The sequence below is a fragment of the Oncorhynchus keta genome, chromosome 28, assembly GCF_023373465.1.
Source record: "Oncorhynchus keta strain PuntledgeMale-10-30-2019 chromosome 28, Oket_V2, whole genome shotgun sequence".
Lineage (NCBI taxonomy): Eukaryota > Metazoa > Chordata > Actinopteri > Salmoniformes > Salmonidae > Oncorhynchus > Oncorhynchus keta.
In genome coordinates this window covers 11,972,526-11,993,066 of record NC_068448.1, presented here as the reverse complement: position 1 = coordinate 11,993,066, position 20,541 = coordinate 11,972,526, and the positions used below count along the sequence as shown (strand labels likewise).

Below are 20,541 nucleotides of genomic sequence, written 5' to 3'. Positions count from 1 at the left end.
TGGTCTTCAGTGTGCAACACTACTGTGTTCTGAGCAAAAGCCTAGACCGACTGCCAGTCTTCAGGTCTCAGATACAGAACCTAAAATCAGGCAAAAATCGTCTGTGGAACCACCTCAGTTCTACAATATGATAATATTATGCCATTTAGAATAAGCTTTATCCAAAGCAGTCTTGTGTGCATACATTTTACATATGGGTGGTCCTGGGAATCAAAACCACCATCCTGGCCTTGCAAACACCATGCTCTACCAAATAAGCTACAGAAGGACCAAGTGATTTCCACTCACAGGGTTCTTGGCCCGCTTGTCGTCGTCCTCCTGGGCCTTCCTGAACTCCTCAGCGAAGGAGCTAGCCAGCTCGTTGAACAGCCCCACCTCCTCACAGTTCTTCAGGAAGCGAGTGGGAGTAGGGGTCTGGTCTGGAACAGGAGGAAGAGAAACACAGAGAGAAATGTCTATTTTAGAAAATATCACCTTTTTTCAGTCCTTGGTTTAATGTTTTTTTTCCAACACACTTTGGCAGAGATTTAAACATCAAATTAATCCAATATTCAACTAATCTCAGCAAAAAAAAAACATCCTCTCACTGTCAACTGCATTTATTTTCAGCAAACTTAATGTGTAAATAATTATATGAACAACAACTGAGAAACTGAATATGCACATGCATATGACTAACAGAAATTGAAAAATGTGTCCCTGAACAAAATGGGGGGGTCAAAACCAAAAGTAACAGTCAGTTTTATTAGTATCTGACCACCAGCTGCATTAAGTACGGCAGTGCATCTCCTCCTCATGGACTGCACCAGATTTGCCAGTTCTTGCTGTGAGATGCTACCCCACTCTTCCACCAAGGCACCTGCAAGTTCCCGGACATTTCTGGGGGGGAATGGCCCTAGCCCTCACCCTCCGATCTAACAGATCCAAAACATGCTCAATGGGATTGAGATCCGGGCTCTTCGCTGGCCATGGCAGAACACTGACATTACTGTCTTGCAGGAAATCACACACAGAACGAGCAGTATGACTGGTGGCATTGTCATGCTGGAGGGTCATGTCTGGATGAGCCTGCAGAAAGGGTATCACATGAGGGAGGAGGATGTCTTCCCAGTAACGCAGTGTTGAGATTGCCTGCAATGACAACAAGCTCAGTCCGATGAAGCTGTGACACACTGCCCCAGACCGTGACGGACCCTCCACCTCCAAATCGATCCCGCTCCAGAGTACAGGCCTCGGTGTAATGCTCATTCCTTCGACGATAAACGCGAATCCAACCATCACCCCTGGTGAGACAAAACCGCGACTCGCCAGTGAAGAGCACTTTCTGCCAGCCCTGTCTGGTCCAGCGACGGTGGGTTTGTGCCGATAGGCGACGTTGTTGGCTGTGATGTCTGGTGAGGACCTGCCTTACAACAGGCATACAAGCCCTCAGTCCAGCCTCTCAGCTTATTGCGGTCTGAGCACTGATAAAGGGATTGTGCGTTCCTGGTGTAACTCGGGCAGTTGTTGTTGCCATCCTGTACCTGTCCCGTAGGTGTGATGTTCGGATGTACCGATCCTGTGCAGGTGTTGTTACACGTGGTCTGCCACTGCAAAGACGATCAGCTGTCTGTCCTGTCTCCCTGTAGTGCCGTCTTACGCGTCTCACAGTACGGACATTGCAATTTATTGCCCTGGCAACATCTGCCTCCTTGCAGCATGCCTAAGGCACGTTCACGCAGATAAGCAGTGAACCTGGGCATCTTTCTTTTGGTGTTTTTCAGAGTCAGTAGAAAGGCCTCTTTAGTGTCCTAAGTTGTCATAACTGTGACCTTAATTGACTACCGTCTGTAAGCTGTTAGTGTCTTAACGACCGTTCCACAGGTGCATGTTCATTCATTGTTTATGGTTGTTTGAACATGCATAGGAAACTGTTCAAACCCTTTACAATGAAGATCTGTGAAGTTTTGGGGATTTTTACTAATTATCTTTGAAAGACAGGGTCCTGAATTTTACTAATAGGTCAACCACTAAAGGTGGTTGATCCTTTATCTGGCTAAAATGTTCTGGTAATCACGACTGACATGTGGGTATTAAACAACTGACAAAAGTACCAAATTAAAGGGATGCCAGAACAGAAGAGTAATAAAGTGAAATATTTTAGACTCACTAGGAGAACCAGTACCTTGGATAATGACAGAGTCTGTCCTGGCAGGGCCAAACTTTAGACTCATCTCATGCTTGTGTTTGTGTACAGCCAGGTGGTCCTCGTTGGTAAACCTCTGGAGAGAGGGTGGGAGGGAGATGGAGGGGTGGAGTGAGGGGAGGGGAGAGAGTTAATGTCACACACACACGTCAGTTAGGGCCAGAAAGCACCTTAACCTCAATAGCATGTCACAGAATCCAATACATTTGACTGGCTATCTTATGGATAACACATACTGTATCATTTTTGGGTTGCACAACAAATAATATCCATGATATACAATACACTAGGATGTGTAATGCAGCCCCTTTTAGACTCTTTTAGCCTTAAGTGACATGCCTAAATGTCTAGGAAATGGCATTATCGACCGAGCGCTACACACAAAGTGGCACAAAGTGCTGGATTGTGACAGTGTGTGAAAACACAATGAGTCAACAGCTTGCCATGCTCATAGTCAGGAAGTGGCAGGCTAGGGAGGTGGCAGGTTAGGGAGGTGGCAGGTTAGGGAGGTGGCAGACTAGGGCTAGGGAGGTGGCAGGCTAGGGCTAAGGAAGTGGCAGGCTAGGGCTAGGGAGGTGGCAGGTTAGGGAGGTGGCAGACTTAGGTAGGTGGCAGGTTAGGGAGGTGGCAGGCTAGGGCTAGGGAGGTGGCAGACTAGGGCTAGGGAGGTGGCAGGCTAGGGCTAGGGAGGTGGCAGACTAGGGCTAAGGAAGTGGCAGGCTAGGGCTAAGGAAGTGGCAGGCTAGGGCTAGGGAGGTGGCAGACTAGGGCTAGGGAGGTAGCAGGCTAGGGCTAGGGAGGTGGCAGGCTAGGGCTAAGGAAGTGGCAGGCTAGGGAGGTGGCAGGCTAGGGAGGTGGCAGGCTAGAGAGGTGGCAGGCTAGGGCTAGAGAGGTGGCAGACTAGGGCTAGGGAGGTGGCAGACTAGGGCTAGGGAGGTAGCAGGCTAGGGCTAGGTGGTAGCAGGCTAGGGCTAGGGAGGTGGCAGGCTAGGGCTAGGGAGGTGGCAGGCTAGGGCTAGGGAGGTAGCAGGCTAGGGCTAGGGAGGTAGCAGGCTAGGGCTAGAGAGGTGGCAGGCTAGGGCTAGGGAGGTGGCAGACTAGGGCTAGGGAGGTAGCAGGCTAGGGCTAGGAGGTGGCAGGCTAGGGCTAAGGAAGTGGCAGGCTAGGGAGGTGGCAGGCTAGGGAGGTGGCAGGCTAGAGAGGTGGCAGGCTAGGGCTAGAGAGGTGGCAGGCTAGGGCTAGAGAGGTGGCAGGCTAGGGCTAGAGAGATGGCAGGCTAGGGTTAGAGAGGTGGCAGGCTAGGGCTAGAGAGGTGGCAGGCTAGGGCTAGAGGGTGGCAGGCTAGGGCTAGAGAGGTGGCAGGCTAGGGCTAGAGAGGTGGCAGGTTAGGGAGGTGGCAGACTAGGGCTAGGGAGGTGGCAGGTTAGGGAGGTGGCAGACTAGGGCTAGGGAGGTGGCAGGTTAGGGAGGTGGCAGACTAGGGCTAGGGAGGTGGCAGGTTAGGGAGGTGGCAGACTAGGGCTAGGGAGGTGGCAGGTTAGGGAGGTGGCAGACTAGGGCTAGGGAGGTGGCAGGTTAGGGAGGTGGCAGACTAGGGCTAGGTAGGTGGCAGGCTAGGGAGGTGGCAGACTAGGGAGGTGGCAGGTTAGGGAGGTGGCAGGTTAGGGAGGTGGCAGACTAGGGAGGTGGCAGGCTAGGGAGGTGGCAGGTTAGGGAGGTGGCAGGTTAGGGAGGTGGCAGGTTAGGGAGGTGGCAGGCTAGGGAGGTGGCAGACTAGGGAGGTGGCAGGTTAGGGAGGTGGCAGGCTAGGGAGATGGCAGGTTAGGGAGGTGGCAGACTAGGGCTAGGTAGGTGGCAGGTTAGGGAGGTGGCAGACTAGGGCTAGGGAGGTAGCAGGCTAGGGCTAGGGAGGTGGCAGGCTAGGGCTAAGGAAGTGGCAGGCTAGGTAGGTGGCAGGTTAGGGAGGTGGCAGACTAGGGCTAGGGAGGTAGCAGAATAGGGAGGTGGCAGACTAGGGCTAGGGAGGTAGCAGGTTAGGGAGGTGGCAGACTAGGGCTAGGTAGGTGGCAGGTTAGGGAGGTGGCAGACTAGGGCTAGGGAGGTAGCAGGTTAGGGAGGTGGCAGACTAGGGCTAGGTAGGTGGCAGGTTAGGGAGGTGGCAGACTAGGGCTAGGTAGGTGGCAGGTTAGGGAGGTGGCAGACTAGGGCTAGGGAGGTAGCAGGTTAGGGAGGTGGCAGACTAGGGCTAGGTAGGTGGCAGGTTAGGGAGGTGGCAGACTAGGGCTAGGTAGGTGGCAGGTTAGGGAGGTGGCAGACTAGGGCTAGGGAGGTAGCAGGTTAGGGAGGTGGCAGACTAGGGCTAGGAGGTAGCAGGTTAGGGAGGTGGCAGACTAGGGCTAGGTAGGTGGCAGGTTAGGGAGGTGGCAGACTAGGGCTAGGGAGGTAGCAGGCTAGGGCTAGGGAGGTGGCAGGCTAGGGCTAAGGAAGTGGCAGGCTAGGGCTAGGAGGTGGCAGACTAGGGCTAGGGAGGTGGCAGGCTAGGGCTAGGTAGGTGGCAGACTAGGGCTAGGGAGGTGGCAGGCTAGGGAGGTGGCAGGCTAGGGAGGTGGCAGGCTAGGGAGGTGGCAGGCTAGGGAGGTGGCAGGTTAGGGAGGTGGCAGACTAGGGCTAGGGAGGTGGCAGGCTAGGGCTAGGGAGGTGGCAGGTTAGGGAGGTGGCAGACTAGGGCTAGGGAGGTGGCAGGTTAGGGAGGTGGCAGACTAGGGCTAGGTAGGTGGCAGGTTAGGGAGGTGGCAGACTAGGGCTAGGGAGGTGGCAGGCTAGGGCTAGGGAGGTGGCAGGCTAGGGCTAGGGAGGTGGCAGGCTAGGGCTAGGGAGGTGGCAGACTAGGGCTAGGGAGGTAGCAGGCTAGGGCTAGGGAGGTGGCAGGCTAGGGCTAAGGAAGTGGCAGGCTAGGGAGGTGGCAGGCTAGGGAGGTGGCAGGCTAGAGAGTGGCAGGCTAGGGCTAGAGAGGTGGCAGGCTAGGGCTAGAGAGGTGGCAGGCTAGGGTTAGAGAGGTGGCAGGCTAGGGCTAGAGAGGTGGCAGGCTAGGGCTAGAGAGGTGGCAGGCTAGGGCTAGAGAGGTGGCAGGCTAGGGCTAGAGAGGTGGCAGGCTAAGAGAGGTGGCAGGCTAGGGTTAGGGAGGTGGCAGGCTAGGGTTAGGGAGGTGGCAGGCTAGGGTTAGAGAGGTGGCAGGCTAGGGCTAGAGAGGTGGCAGGCTAGGGCTAGAGAGGTGGCAGGCTAGGGCTAGAGAGGTGGCAGGCTAGGGCTAGAGAGGTGGCAGGCTAGGCTAGAGAGGTGGCAGGCTAGGGCTAGAGAGGTGGCAGGCTAGGGCTAGAGAGGTGGCAGGCTAGGGCTAGAGAGGTGGCAGGCTAGGGCTAGGGAGGCGGCAGGCTAGGGAGGCGGCAGGCTAGGGAGGCGGCAGGCTAGGGTTAGGGAGGTGGCAGGCTAGGGCTAGAGAGGTGGCAGGCTAGGGCTAGAGAGGTGGCAGGCTAGGGTTAGGGAGGTGGCAGGCTAGGGCTAGAGAGGTGGCAGGCTAGGGCTAGGGCGGCAGGCTAGGGAGGCGGCAGGCTAGGGTTAGGGAGGTGGCAGGCTAGGGTTAGGGAGGTGGCAGGCTAGGGCTAGAGAGGTGGCAGGCTAGGGCTAGAGAGGTGGCAGGCTAGGGCTAGAGAGGTGGCAGGCTAGGGCTAGAGAGGTGGCAGGCTAGGGCTAGAGAGGTGGCAGGCTAGGGTTAGGAGGTGGCAGGCTAGGGTTAGAGAGGTGGCAGGCTCTGGCTAGAGAGGTGGCAGGCTTTAGAGGTGGCAGGCTAGGGCTAGAGAGGTGGCAGGCTAGGGCTAGAGAGGTGGCAGGCTAGGGCTAGAGAGGTGGCAGGCTAGGGCTAGAGAGGTGGCAGGCTAGGGCTAGAGAGGTGGCAGGCTAGGGCTAGAGAGGTGGCAGGCTAGGGCTAGAGAGGTGGCAGGCTAGGGCTAGAGAGGTGGCAGGCTAGGGCTAGGAGGCGGCAGGCTAGGGAGGCGGCAGGCTAGGGTTAGGGAGGTGGCAGGCTAGGGCTAGGGAGGTGGCAGGCTAGGGCTAGAGAGGTGGCAGGCTAGGGTTAGGGAGGTGGCAGGCTAGGGTTAGGGAGGTGGCAGGCTAGGGCTAGAGAGGTGGCAGGCTAGGGCTAGGGAGGCGGCAGGCTAGGGAGACGGCAGGCTAGGGTTAGGGAGGTGGCAGGCTAGGGTTAGGGAGGTGGCAGGCTAGGGTTAGGGAGGTGGCAGGCTAGGGCTAGAGAGGTGGCAGGCTAGGGCTAGGGAGGCGGCAGGCTAGGGAGACGGCAGGCTAGGGTTAGGGAGGTGGCAGGCTAGGGTTAGGGAGGCGGGGAGAGAGAGAGAGAGCTAGGGAAGTGGCAGGTTAGGGAGGCGGCAGGCTAGGGAGGCGGCAGGATAGGGCTAGGGAGATGGCAGGATAGGGCTAGGGAGATGGCAGGATAGGGCTAGGGAGATGGCAGGATAGGGCTAGGGAGATGGCAGGATAGGGCTAGGGAGATGGCAGGATAGGGCTAGGGAGATGGCAGGATAGGGCTAGGGAGATGGCAGGATAGGGCTAGGGAGATGGCAGGATAGGGCTAGGGAGATGGCAGGATAGGGCTAGGGAGGTGGCAGGTCAGGGCTATCATTTGTAAGACGTATGGCCAACTGAAAAAGTAGCCTAGCGCACTAGTATGTGTTTATTGAAGGAATTCGTCCTTCTCTGCTTGCAACACATCTGCAGAAGCATGTCAACCAACCACACACACCAAGCCTTCCTCTGTCAGTCTTTCAGCCAAACACACCAAGGTGCTACAATAGTCTTCCTCTGTCAGTCTTTCAGCCAAACACACCAAGGTGCTACAATAGTCTTCCTCTGTTTGTTCTCTTCCTTTTTGGAGTTGCTTCAATTTAGTTTTAGTTTACAGAAGTAGATTTTTAAACTCAAACTGTTGCAAAACTGTCATTGTATCCTGATGAATACAACCCAAATGGTGCCCTATTGTATATTTAGTGCACTACTTTTCTTCTGGTTAAAAGTAGTGCCGTTGCACTATATAAGGTGCGATCTAGGATCCATCTTCTTCTGCATGAAGTCTATTTCTGGCTGTGTCAGTGTCACAGTTATATGTTCAGTCGTGAGAGAGAGGGAGGAGAGAGGGAGGAGAGAGGGAGGAGAGAGGGAGGAAGAGAAAGAGGAGCACCAAGTGAAAACACTGTATTTGTAGCCAGTACTAGCTAGCAGCAGTATCATCAATACACGTCTCACAGGCTGATAGTATCTTTCCTATGACCAAGATGACTGGGTCGGGCTAGGGGAAACAATCTCAAATTAATCTCCCTTATTGTACATATCTACTAGAGGTCTTCACGAATCAACCTGTACCCAACTATCCGAGTCGAGGAGTTCCGGATCCAGAATTCGAAATACTGTTACGGATCTGATATGACATCACAGGTCTGGAGAATATGTTACTTTAACGGACCTGTCAGGAAGGGCCCGTACAGATCCCAACGTGACTCCCGCAGTAGAGAGAGAAATTGTATAATATATGCTGCTACTCTTCCTTTCCTTTCAGAGTAGAGTCTAGCTTGTAGACGTTGTTGGCCAATCATAAGTTATCAAAGCCGCAATAGGCTACAGTCAGTCAGAGCTTCCACATGTGACCAAAGTTAGGAGATATCTAATCAGTAAAAGATAAAGGAGAGCGGGCCTCCCGGGGGGTGCAGTGGTCTAAGGCAGTGCTACCAGAGATTCTGGGTTCGAGCCCAGGCTCTGTCGCAGCCGGCCCTGACCGGGAGGTGGCGCACAATTGGCCCAGCGTCGTCCGGGTTAGGGTTTGGCCGGGAGGGGATATCCTTGTCTCATCGCGCACTAGCGATTCCTGTGGCAGGCCGGGGGCAGTGCACACTGAACAGGTCGCTAGGTGTTTCCTCCGACACATTGGTGCGGCTGGCTTCCGGGTTGGATGTGCGTTGTGTCAAGAAGCAGTGCGGCTTGGTTGGGTTGTGTTTCGGAGGACGCATGGCTCTCGACCTTCGCCTCTCCCGAGTCCGTACGGGAGTTGAAGCGATGAGACAAGACAGTAACTACTAACAATTGGATACCACCTAATTGGGGAGAAAAAGGGGTAAAATATTAAATAAAAAGACAAAAACGACCAAGAACCAATAGGTAGGCTGTTACTTAATATTCTGAATGCTCTCTCTAAGGAACGGGTCTAGTTGTCCTTGGGTCTGTTCGGAATGGGACTCTGTATTAAATCAAATCATTTATACATATCGAGTCCGGGTGGGAAAGACCCAGGTCCATTTCAGAATGGGTCCAACTTTTTGGACCCGTGAACACCTCTAGTACATACGTATGTAGGAGATAGTGGAAGCAAGGATTATCATATCTAACAATAAATAGCTAACTGTAAACATGAAGGGAAAAGGACAGACTCACATCAGGTTTCCCACAATTGCATAGCTTACATGCCATAGCATGACAGACAGGCCTAAACAAGATCAGGTCTGGACACCAGAGAGCCATGACCTGAATAAAATCACACTTCTGTTCTGAACAACATAGCCTACACACACATTAGAAAGGGACAACTGTTTGAGGGTACCACAACACACCCAAAGAGCACCAACACACACTGCGATTTTATTTGTATATATTTTTTTAAACCTTTATTTCACTAGGCAAGCCAGTTAAGAACACATTATTATTTACAATGAAGTCCTACCAAAAGGCCTCCTGATGGATGGGGGATTAAAAACATTGGACAAAACACACATCACGACAAGAAAGACACCACAACACTACATAAAGAGAGAGACCTAAGACAACAGCATAGCATGGCAACACCACATGACAACAACAACATGGTAGCAACAACATGGCAGCAGCACAACATGGTAGAAGCATAAAACACAGTACAAACATTACTGGGCACAGACAACAGCACAAAGGGCAAGAAGGTAGAGACAACAATACATCACACGAAGCAGCCACAACTGTCAGTAGTTGTGGCTGCTTCGCGTGATGTAGAGACAACAATACCTTCTTGCCCTTTGTGCTGTTGTCTGTGCCCACTAATGTTTGTACTGTGTTTTATGCTTCTACCATGTTGTGTTGCTTTGATGATACACAATTAAAAAACACAATTTAAAATGGCAAGTCTGCTAGAGAGGCTAGAGTAGATAGTATTCATTCAACCAAATCTCAAAACACATCCTGTAACTTGAATCTAAACATCCATTTTACTGTCCTTTTTCCTTTCTTGTCTCTAAGTAATACATTAATAATGTCAATAAATGAAATATGTAACATCATTATTGTCCTTACATAAGTCAAGTCTAATCTAAACTCTGTTCTCGTAACGGACAGTCTCATCTAAACTCTGTTCTGGTAACTGACAGTCTCATCTAAACTCTGTTCTGGTAACTGACAGTCTCATCTAAACTCTGTTCTGGTAACTGACAGTCTCATCTAAACTCTGTTCTGGTAACTGACAGTCTAATCTAAACTCTGTTCTGGTAACTGACAGTCTAATCTAAACTCTGTTCTGGTAACTGACAGTCTAATCTAAACTCTGTTCTGGTAACTGACAGTCTAATCTAAACTCTGTTCTGGTAACTGACAGTCTAATCTAAACTCTGTTCTGGTAACTGACAGTCTAATCTAAACTCTGTTCTGGTAACTGACAGTCTAATCTAAACTCTGTTCTGGTAACTGACAGTCTAATCTAAACTCTGTTCTGGTAACTGACAGTCTAATCTAAACTCTGTTCTGGTAACTGACAGTCTAATCTAAACTCTGTTCTGGTAACTGACAGTCTAATCTAAACTCTGTTCTGGTAACTGACAGTCTAATCTAAACTCTGTTCTGGTAACTGACAGTCTAATCTAAACTCTGTTCTGGTAACTGACAGAGTCCCTGAAGGGTTCTAAGAGAATTAATGGGCAAACGACAAGAGATAAATGTTTAATTTCAGATGCATGTTGTTGTCTGCGGTACACGCTTGAATTGTCTAACCACTAAATGCCTGAGGACAACACCAATTATCTTTTATTTAATAATGTACGAGGTAATAACCTTACTGACTTGGAATTACATTTCCTCAACACTCATCTGTCGTCTTCAAGCTGTCTGCAGTAAAACACGTGGTAAAGCCTGCCGGTACAATGCATTATGATGCTGTTGTAAGCATGTGAAAACCTTTTTAAATGTTTCCTAATGAGGCTTATAAGTCATGTTATCAGTAGTCAAAAAGGAAAGAAGCAGAGATTTCCTTATGAGCAAAAGATATTGAAAAGGACGTTGAAAATACAGTTAACTCATTGTCTTCACTGGGATTGTACTGTAATGTAAATGTACTGTAATGTAACATTGTACCAGGCTTTAAAACATCTAATCCATCCTAACACCTTGGACAGAGTACAGCAATAGACAGTGCCAAGCTGAGTCACTATGGATCTCTAACCTCTTCAGTCTGCAGGCTGGAGAAGTGAGACAGAAACAGGTTGAAAAATGTGTCATCTGTGCTGCGTACTGCCTGTGACTCACTGGCTGGCGGAGACAACACCTTGCCAGCATTGTACCACAACACCGCTCGGCTAGAGGTATTTCTCAGTGATCAGAGCCCAGTCCATCTGAGCTCTCATAGAGAAACAGAAGCTTCAGAGAGACCCATGTTGACTAGCTAGCCATAACTATATACAGTGGGGCAAAAAAAGTATTTAGTCAGCCACCAATTGTGCAAGTTCTCCCACTTAAAAATATGAGAGAGACCTGTAATTTTCATCATAGGTACACTTCAACTATGAAAGACAAAATGAGAGAAAAAAAAATCCAGAAAATCACATTGTAGGATTTTTAATGAATTTATTTGCAAATTATGGTGAAAAATAAGTATTTGGTCACCTACAAACAAGCAAGATTACTGGATCTCACAGACCTGTTCTTTAAGAGGCTCCTCTGTCCTCCACTCGTTACCTATATTAATGGCACCTGTTTGAACTTGTTATCAGTATAAAAGACAAATGTCCACAACCTCAAACAGTCACACTCCAAACTCCACTATGGCCAAGACCAAAGAGCTGTCAAAGGACACCAGAAACAAAATTGTAGACCTGCACCAGGTTGGGAAGACTGAATCTACAATAGGTAAGCAGCTTGGTTTGAAGAAATCAACTGTGGGAGCAATTATTAGGAAATGGAAGACATACAAGACCACTGATAATCTCCCTCGATCTGGGGCTCCACGCAAGATCTCACACCCTGGGGTCAAAATTATCACAAGAACAGTGAGCAAAAATCCCAGAACCACACGGGGGGACCTAGTAAATGACCTGCAGAGAGCTGGGACCAAAGTAACAAAGCCTACCATCAGTAACACACGCCAGGGACTCAAAATCCTGCAGTGCCAGACGCGTCCCCCTGCTTAAGCCAGTACATTTGTCTAGGCCCGTCTGAAGTTTGCTAGAGAGCATTTGGATGATCCAGAAGAAGATTGGGAGAATGTCATATGGTCAGATGAAACCAAAATATAACTTTTTGGTAAAAACTCAACTCGTCGTGTTTGAAGGACAAAGAATGCTGAGTTGCATCCAAAGAACACCATACCTACTGTGAAGCATGGGGGTGGAATCATCATGCTTTGGGGCTGTTTTTCTGCAAAGGGACCAGGACGATCGATCCGTGTAAAGGAAAGAATTAATGGGGCCATGTATCGTGAGATCTTAAGTGAAAACCTCCTTCCATCAGCAAGGGCATTGAAGATGAAACGTGGCTGGGTCTTTCAGCATGACAATGATCCCAAACACACCGCCCGGGAAACGAAGGAGTGGCTTCGTAAGAAGCATTTCAAGGTCCTGGAGTGGCCTAGCCAGTCTCCAAATCTCAACCCCATAGAAAATCTTTGGAGGGAGTTGTAAGTCCGTGTTGCCCAGCAACAGCCCCAAAACATCACTGCTCTAGTGGAGATCTGCATGGAGGAATGGGCCAAAATACCAGCAACAGTGTGTGAAAACCTTGTGAAGACTTACAGAAAACGTTTGACTTCTGTCATTGCCAACAAAGGGTATATAACAAAGTATTGAGATAAACTTTTGTTATTGACCAAATACTTATTTTCCACCATAATTTGCAAATAAATACATTAAAAATCCTACAATGTGATTTTCTGGATTTTTTTTCCTCATTTTGTCTGTCATAGTTGAAGTGTACCTATGATGAAAATTACAGGCCTCTCATCTTTTTAAGTGGGAGAACTTGCACAATTGGTGGCTGACTAAATATTTTTTTGCCCCACTGTATCAGTGTGTGTATGTGTGCGTGTGGCCTGAATGGCAGTGTGGTGTGTTGCCCATGTGGGCTCTTACAAAGAAAAGGAATTGCATTAGACACATCCGCATTGTTTCACAACAGCGCTAGCTGGCACGATCAGACAGTGTGACCAATGTTTGCTGCCTGGTTGAACGGCAGTGTGTGTGTAGTGTTATTGTCCATGTGTGCGCTCAATAACAGAAGTGGAACAGACCTAGTGTGAGCACAGATGCGTTTGTACTCTCTTGCCAACTCAGTGTCACAGCAAACATGATAGTTTCAACAATGAGTTGGCAAGAGAACAGAAACAGACTGACAAAAGAAACATGTTGTCCATGTGGACACGGTCAGTGGCACCAGAGCTAAATCAATGTCTACTCTCTACCGATGTTCCCCTCCACTGCAATGGGAAATGTCCTTCATTTCAGTATGAGTACAGTGTTTCTCCTAGGACTTCTTTCAGCAGCGGTGGCAAAACTAGCGCAGGGGAGGGGGGGCCCTCCTCTCAGCTGCAGAGACAATTTTGCTGTTTTTAAGCTAATTTCATGCAATTCTATCAATTTTGCCATGGGGCTGAGAGAAAATATGCAGTTTTAAATTAACTGTCCAGTGAAAATCTGACTTTTAAAAGTTGATATTCCGTTAACTCATTCCTATATAATGTTGACGACTCGTCCTATGGTCTTATTTGTGGCCAAAGCATAAATTGGAGGATGACATTTTGGGAATTTTAGATTCTCCCTGACTGTCTTTTTTTTCTGGTGGTTGTTTAGTTGTCAAAAAATATATACAAATCCATAATCTTTTCTACATACTTTATATCTGGTTTTAGTCGTTTAACTTAACACTGAAAATGTTTTACCATACCAAATTATTATTCATGAATATAGGGGAAACACTGGAGCTCAGTACCACCAACACCATCTATTTCAACGGAGGACTCGGACTCAAAATAAAGAGGTATTCTAGTCAACGGAGGACTCGGACTCAAAATAAAGAGTTATTCTAGTCAACGGAGGACTCGGACTCAAAATAAAGAGCTATTCTAGTCAACGGAGGACTCTGACTCAAAATAAAGAGCTATTCTAGTCAACGGAGGACTCTGACTCAAAATAAAGAGCTATTCTAGTCAACGGAGGACTCTGACTCAAAATAAAGAGTTATTCTAGTCAACGGAGGACTCGGACTCAAAATAAAGAGTTATTCTAGTCAACGGAGGACTCGGACTCAAAATAAAGAGTTATTCTAGTCAACTGCCAGACAGCAAAATACACAAACAAGTACAGTACAACCGCAAAATACACAGACTGAAATCCAAACTAAATTAGGATATTCACTAGACTATAGAAATTCCACTGATCAACTGCCACAAAACAGTAAAACATACACAAAGCACAGGTAAAACCAAACTCAGAAACAGACACTGAACACACCTGAAACCAAAGACAGGGTAGATGGCTTACCTGTCCACAGCCGGGAGCGTTGCACACAAAAGGCCGGTCGTCGCCCATCTTTGCAAAGAGCTTGCAATGTAACTGTGGGAGAGGAGAAGAAGAGAACATTGTTGTCGCTTATTTTATTTCCTTAATCTGTTGGTCCTCCAGTAGGCTAGTCCAGAAAACAACAAAGCAGAGATACTGCTGTTCAGCTGGTAGGCTAACTGTAGTCAGGGCAGCTAGGATGTTCTGCTGGTAGGCTAACTGTAGTCAGGGCAGCTAGGATGTTCTGCTGGTAGGCTAACTGTAGTCAGGGCAGCTAGGATGTTCTGCTGGTAGGCTAACTGTAGTCAGGGCAGCTAGGATGTTCTGCTGGTAGGCTAACTGTAGTCAGGGCAGCTAGGATGTTCTGCTGGTAGGCTAACTGTAGTCAGGGCAGCTAGGATGTTCTGCTGGTAGGCTAACTGTAGTCAGGGCAGCTAGGATGTTCTGCTGGTAGGCTAACTGTAGTCAGGGCAGCTAGGATGTTCTGCTGGTAGGCTAACTGTATTATATACAGTTGAAGTCGGAAGATCACATACACCTTTGCCAAATACATTTCAATTCAGTTTCACAATTCCTGACATTTAATCATATTAAAAATTCCAGTTCAGTTAGGATCACCACATTATTTTAAGACTGAAATGTCAGAATAATAGTAGAGAGAATTACTTTTTTTTTTTTTTCATCCCATTCCCAGTGGGTCAGAAGTATTTGGTAGCATTGCCTTTAAATTGTTTAACTTGGGTCAAACATTTAGGGTAGCCTTCCACAAGCTTCCCACAATAAGTTGGGTGAATTTTGGCCAATTCCTCCTGATAGAGCTGGTGTAACCGAGTCAGGTTTGTAGGCCTCCTTGCTCGCACACGCTTTTTCAGTTCTGCCCACAAATGTTCTATACCTTGATATTGTTGTCCTTAAGCCATTTTGCCACAACTTTGGAAGTATGCTTGGGGTCATTGTCCATTTGGAAGACACATTTGCGACCAAGCTCTAACTTCCTGACTGATGTGTTGAGATGTTACTTCAATATATCCACGTAACTTTCCCCCTCATGATGCCATCTATTTTGTGAAGTGTACCAGTCCCTCCTGCAGCAAAGCACACCCAGCTATCTAGCTACACATACATATACACATACACTAGAGGTCGACCGATTATGATTTTTCAATGCCGATACAGATTTCTTTTTTCAATAATGACAATTACAACAATACTGAATGAACACTTATTTTAACTTTATATAATACATCAATAAAATCAATTCAGCCTCAAATAAATAATGAAACATGTTCAATTTGGTTTAAATAATGCAAAAACAAAGTGTTGGAGAAGAAAGTAAAAGTGCAATATGTGCCATGTAAGAAAGCTAACATTTCAGTTCCTTGCTCAGAACATATGATAGCTGGTGGTTCCTTTTAACAGGTTAACAAGTTTTAGGTTGTAGTTATTATAGGAATTATTCTCTCTATACCATTTGTATTTCATATACTTGACTATTGGATGTTCTTATAGGCACTTTAGTATTGCCAGTGTAACAGTATAGCTTCCATCCCTCTCCTCGTACCTGGGCTCGAACCAGGAACACATCGACAACAGCCACCCTCGGCAGCATTACCCATAAAGAGCAAGGGGAACAACTACTCCAAGTTTTAGTGCGAGTGACATTTGAAACGCTATTAGCTCGCACCCCGCTAACTAGCTAGCCATTTCACATCACATGTTACACCAGCCTAATCTCGGGAGTTGATAGGCTTGAAGTCATAAACAGCTGCTGGCAAAACGCACAAAAGTGCTGTTTGAATGAATGCTTCCTGCTGGTGCCTACCATCGCTCAAATCAGACTGCTCTATCAAATCATAGACTTAATTATAATATAATAACACACAGAAATACTAGCCTTAGGTCATTAATATGGTCAAATCCGAAACTATCATTTCTTTATTCTTTCAGTGAAATACGGAACCGTTCTGTATTTTATCGGATGGCATCCCTAAGTCTAAATATTGCTGTTACATTGCACAACCTTCAATGTTATGTCATAATTACGTAAAAATCTGGCAAATTAGTTTGCAATGAGCCAGGCGGCCCAAACTGTTGCATATACCCTGACTCTGCATGCAATGAACGCAAGAGAAGTGACACAATTTCACCTGGTTAATATTGCCTGCTAACCTGGATTTCTTTTAGCTAAATATGCAGGTTTAAAAATATATACTTCTGTGTATTGATTTTAATGAAAGGCGTTGGTGTTTATGGTTAGGTTATGGTTAGGTATGGTTTCTACTGCATTTGTGTAACAGGCATGTTCCTTTGCGAATGCGCACCGCATCGATTATATGCAACGCAGGACACGCTAGATAAACTAGTAATATCATCAACCATGTGTAGTTATAACTAATGATTATGATTGATTGATTGTTTTTTTATAAGATAAGTTTAATGCTAGCTAGCAACTTACCTTGGCTTCTTACTGCATTCGCGTAACAGGCAGGCTCCTCGTGAGGCAGGTGGTTAGAGCGTTGAACTAGTTAATCGTAAGGTTGCAAGATTGAATCCCTGAGCTGACAAGGTAAAAATCTGTCATTCTGCCCCTGAACAAGGCAGTTAACCCACCGTTCCTAGGCCGTCATTGAAACGAAGAATGTGTTCTTAACCGACTTGCCTAGTAAAATAAAGATTAAATAAAGGTGTAAAAAAAAAAAAAAAATTGGGGCAAAATCGGCATCCAAAATTACCGATTGTTATGAAAACTTGAAATCGACCCTAATTAATTGGCCATTTGATTAAATGTAAGTGTGTGTGTGTATATATATATATGTATATGTGTGTGTGTATGTTAGCGGTCGACCGATTAATCGGAATGGCCTATTAATTATATATACACATAGCAGTATATGTTTCTATTTATATCTATACATATACCAGTATATGCCTGTATATATATATGCTAGCGTTCTATTTATATCATATATATGCCAGTATATGCTATATATACGCATTCCGATTAAAATCGGTCGACCGCTAACATACACATACATATACAGGCATATATATACCGTCTGGTGTTCAACCTTCCCAAGTTCTCTCACGTCACCCCGCTCCTCCGCTCTCTCCACTGGCTTCCAGTTGAAGCTCGCATCCGCTACAAGACCATGGTGCTTGCCTACGGAGCTGTGAGGGGAACGGCACCTCAGTACCTCCAGGCTCTGATCAGGCCCTACACCCAAACAAGGGCACTGCGTTCATCCATCTCTGGCCTGCTCGCCTCCCTACCACTGAGGAAGTACAGTTCCCGCTCAGCCCAGTCAAAACTGTTCGCTGCTCTGGCTCCCCAATGGTGGAACACACTCCCTCACGACGCCAGGACAGCGGAGTCAATCACCACCTTCCGGAGACACCTGAAACCCCACCTCTTTAAGGAATACCTAGGATAGGATAAAGTAATCCTTCTCACCCCCCTAAAAGATTTAGATGCACTATTGTAAAGTGGCTGTACCACTGGATGTCATAAGGTGAATTCACCAATTTGTAAGTGCTCTGGATAAGAGCGTCTGCTAAATGACTTAAATGTAAATGTAAATATACATATACAGGCATATATACATATACAGGCATATATATATATATATATATGCCTGTGTATTATATATATAATATATATATTATATATATATATATATATATATACACACACACACACATTATATATAATATATATATATTTATATATATAATATTATATACATTATTATATATTATTATATATAAATATATATATTTATATAATATTATATACATTATTATATACATTATTAATAAATATATATAAATAAATAAATATATATATATAAATATATATGCCTGTATATAATATTATATATATATAAATATATATGCCTTTATTATATATATATAATATATATATAATATATATTATATATATAATATATATATATATATAAATAAATATAAATATAATATAAAATAAATATAAAAATATAAATAAATATAAAAATATATAAATAAATAAAAATATATATAAATAAATAAATCAATATATATATGCCAGTATATGCTAGCTATCTATATATATATATATATATATATATATATATATATGCCAGTATATGCCACAGTGCAGTGTAACTGCGGTGTAGCCAACTGTACACATTGCTACATAGCCTAGTACCAGTCTTAAAACCTTTTATAGACCACTAGTTTTATTAGCACTTATGATCAAGTGAGACAGATAATAACCTACAATGTGTGGGCCACTTTCCAGTATTGAAGTCAGTCCATGTTTCTTCTCTCCCTCTCCCCCTAGTCCGATGTTCTCTCCCAACTCTGACACCAGTTACTCGCCCTGAGCCAAGCAGCCAACATGATTTCAGCAGCCTGCCCTGCCTTCCACTCGCAAGAGACGCTCACGGCAGACTCAGACGATCATGAGGTCAGGGCTGGGTTGTAATATTAACCATTATGTGTCTCTCTTCCTTTCAGTCTCCCTCTCGCGCTCTCTGCTTAATTTACTAATGGAAAAAAAGGAATGGCTTCATGTTGACTGCCTGTAAAAAGGCAGGCTGGCACATCCCTTCTCAGTGAGATCAAAGGAGGAAACAGAACACATACAAAAATCATTCCGAACAGACCCCACGGGCTGTAATGTGTCCCAAATGGCACCCTATTCACTATATAGTGCACTACTTTAGACCAGGGCTCAGCACCCTATTCCCTATATAATGCACTACTTTTGCACAGTCAGTTCTGATCAAAAGTAGCACACTATGTAGGGAACAGGGTGCCATTTGTGTTGCACAAGACTGTCTGGAGCAGAGAGCAGCGAGCCAATACAACAGGCTGGTGTCAGGCCTCTCTCACCACTCACACTAAAACACAATCCTCTGGGTCTAATTGGGCAGAGATGTGCGAGTTCAGTCCATTGACAAACAACATACACCAGCAACTCGTTATCGTCAGGGTGCAGACTAACTGGCTGTGTGTGTCTGTGTGTGTCTGTGTGTGAATCCTCTACAGGGAGGCAACATCGAAGGAGCAAGAGAAAAGAAGCTGGTTAACTTGATTTAGGCCAAGTTTACCCTGGTACAATGGAAGCAAATGGAACAGTTATAGTGACACAAACTCCCAAGCTAAATCAAGCACACCCCAAATACTTGAAAAACTATTTGACACATTTGCCTATGTATTTGACATTATGGTCGGATTCAAAAACCTAACACAGACATCGATCAATTTCATTCTATCCGTTTCAGACATGTGATCCACCCATGTGAGAACCTCAGTCAGTCCACCTATTTTTTTTTTTATACCTCCATTCATCCAAGGTGACATGGAAATATCTGCCAGGCCAATAGGCCTTATTCTAGTCACTCTCTCTGAGCCTGCCGGGCCAATAGGCCTTATTCTAGTCACTCTCTCTGAGCCTGTCGGGCCAATAGGCCTTATTCTAGTCACTCTCTCTGAGCCTGCCGGGCCAGTGGGCCTTATTCTAGTCACTCGCTCTGAGCCTGCCGGGCCAGTGGGCCTTATTCTAGTCACTCGCTCTGAGCCTGCCGGGCCAGTGGGCCTTATTCTAGTCACTCTCTCTGAGCCTGCCGGGCCAGTAGGCCTTATTCCAGTCACTCTCTCTGAGCCTGCCGGGCCAGTAGGCCTTATTCCAGTCACTCTCTCTGAGCCTGCCGGGCCAGTAGGCCTTATTCCAGTCACTCTCTCTGAGCCTGCTGGGCCTGTGGGCCCTGTTCTAGTCACTCTCTCTGAGCCTGCCAGGCCAGTGGGCCCCATTCTAGTCACTCTCTCTGAGCCTGCCAGCAATGTCCCCGTCGCTGTTAACTTGAGTTGCGTCCCAAATGGCACCCTATTCCCCAGGTAGTGCACTGCTTTTGACCATGGCCAGTAGGGAACCCATAGGGTTTCTGGTCAGAAGTAGTGTACAACATAAGGGAAGAGGGTGCCATTTGGGACGGACCCTTGGGTTTCTCTGACTCAGCAGGTGTAGCTAGGGGATCGAGCAGGTCGAGCGGGTCGAGGGCTATAATCAGCCCGAGGGCCATGGTGTTTGAGGCGGCCTGCTAGGAAACTAGCTAAACAAACTGTATTTATAGCCTCTCTCTGCCTGCAGCCAGGGAGCCAGACGACTCAGGAATCTACTGGGCTAGGAGTTGACAGCGGCAGAGGGGAGTCAGATGGAGATAGATTGGGGGTGGTGTGGTGTGTGTGTGGTGGTCATGTTTACTCACTGAATTACTGTGAGATCAAGTGTATTTGGTAGCTCAAATCAAATTGTATGTCACATGCTTCGTCGACAACATGTCTAGACTAACAGTGAAACGCTGACATACAGGCCTTTCAAAAACAATGCAGTGAGAAAAATATAGAAACAATGTATTAAGGGATAAATACACAATGAGTAAGAAAACAGCACCTTCAGAAAGTATTCAAACCAGTTGACTTATTCCACATTGCTGCGTCATAGCCTGAATTTAAATTGGATGAAATATATGT

General features: G+C 46.6%; 1 protein-coding gene and 1 long non-coding RNA gene across 6 annotated transcripts in view; one reads left to right on the top strand and one right to left on the bottom strand.

Annotated features, from left to right (window-relative positions):
* Positions 1–20,541, bottom strand: part of LOC118360595 (cyclic AMP-dependent transcription factor ATF-7-like) — a 43,828-nt gene that overhangs the window by 16,308 nt on the left and 6,979 nt on the right. For 2 of the 3 annotated variants that reach the window (XM_052484802.1, XM_052484804.1), the window contains exons 2-4: positions 14,008–14,079; positions 2,150–2,261; positions 289–419 (exon numbers count right to left, since the gene is read on the bottom strand). In XM_052484802.1, the coding sequence (XP_052340762.1) occupies positions 289–419; positions 2,150–2,261; positions 14,008–14,055 (291 nt within the window). In that variant the 5' untranslated portion in view covers positions 14,056–14,079. The remainder of the gene's footprint in view (positions 1–288; positions 420–2,149; positions 2,262–14,007; positions 14,080–20,541) is intronic. The other variant, XM_052484803.1, reaches the window with a different exon arrangement.
* Positions 2,583–4,781, top strand: LOC127913195 (uncharacterized). Of its 3 annotated transcripts, none has more exons than XR_008085166.1 (5): positions 2,583–2,716; positions 3,601–3,654; positions 3,715–3,786; positions 3,883–3,925; positions 4,744–4,781. It is a non-coding gene; the product is annotated as an uncharacterized LOC127913195 (long non-coding RNA). The 3 variants fall into 3 exon arrangements; XR_008085165.1 differs by having other exon boundaries at positions 2,591–2,716; positions 3,563–3,654; XR_008085167.1 differs by having other exon boundaries at positions 3,639–3,786.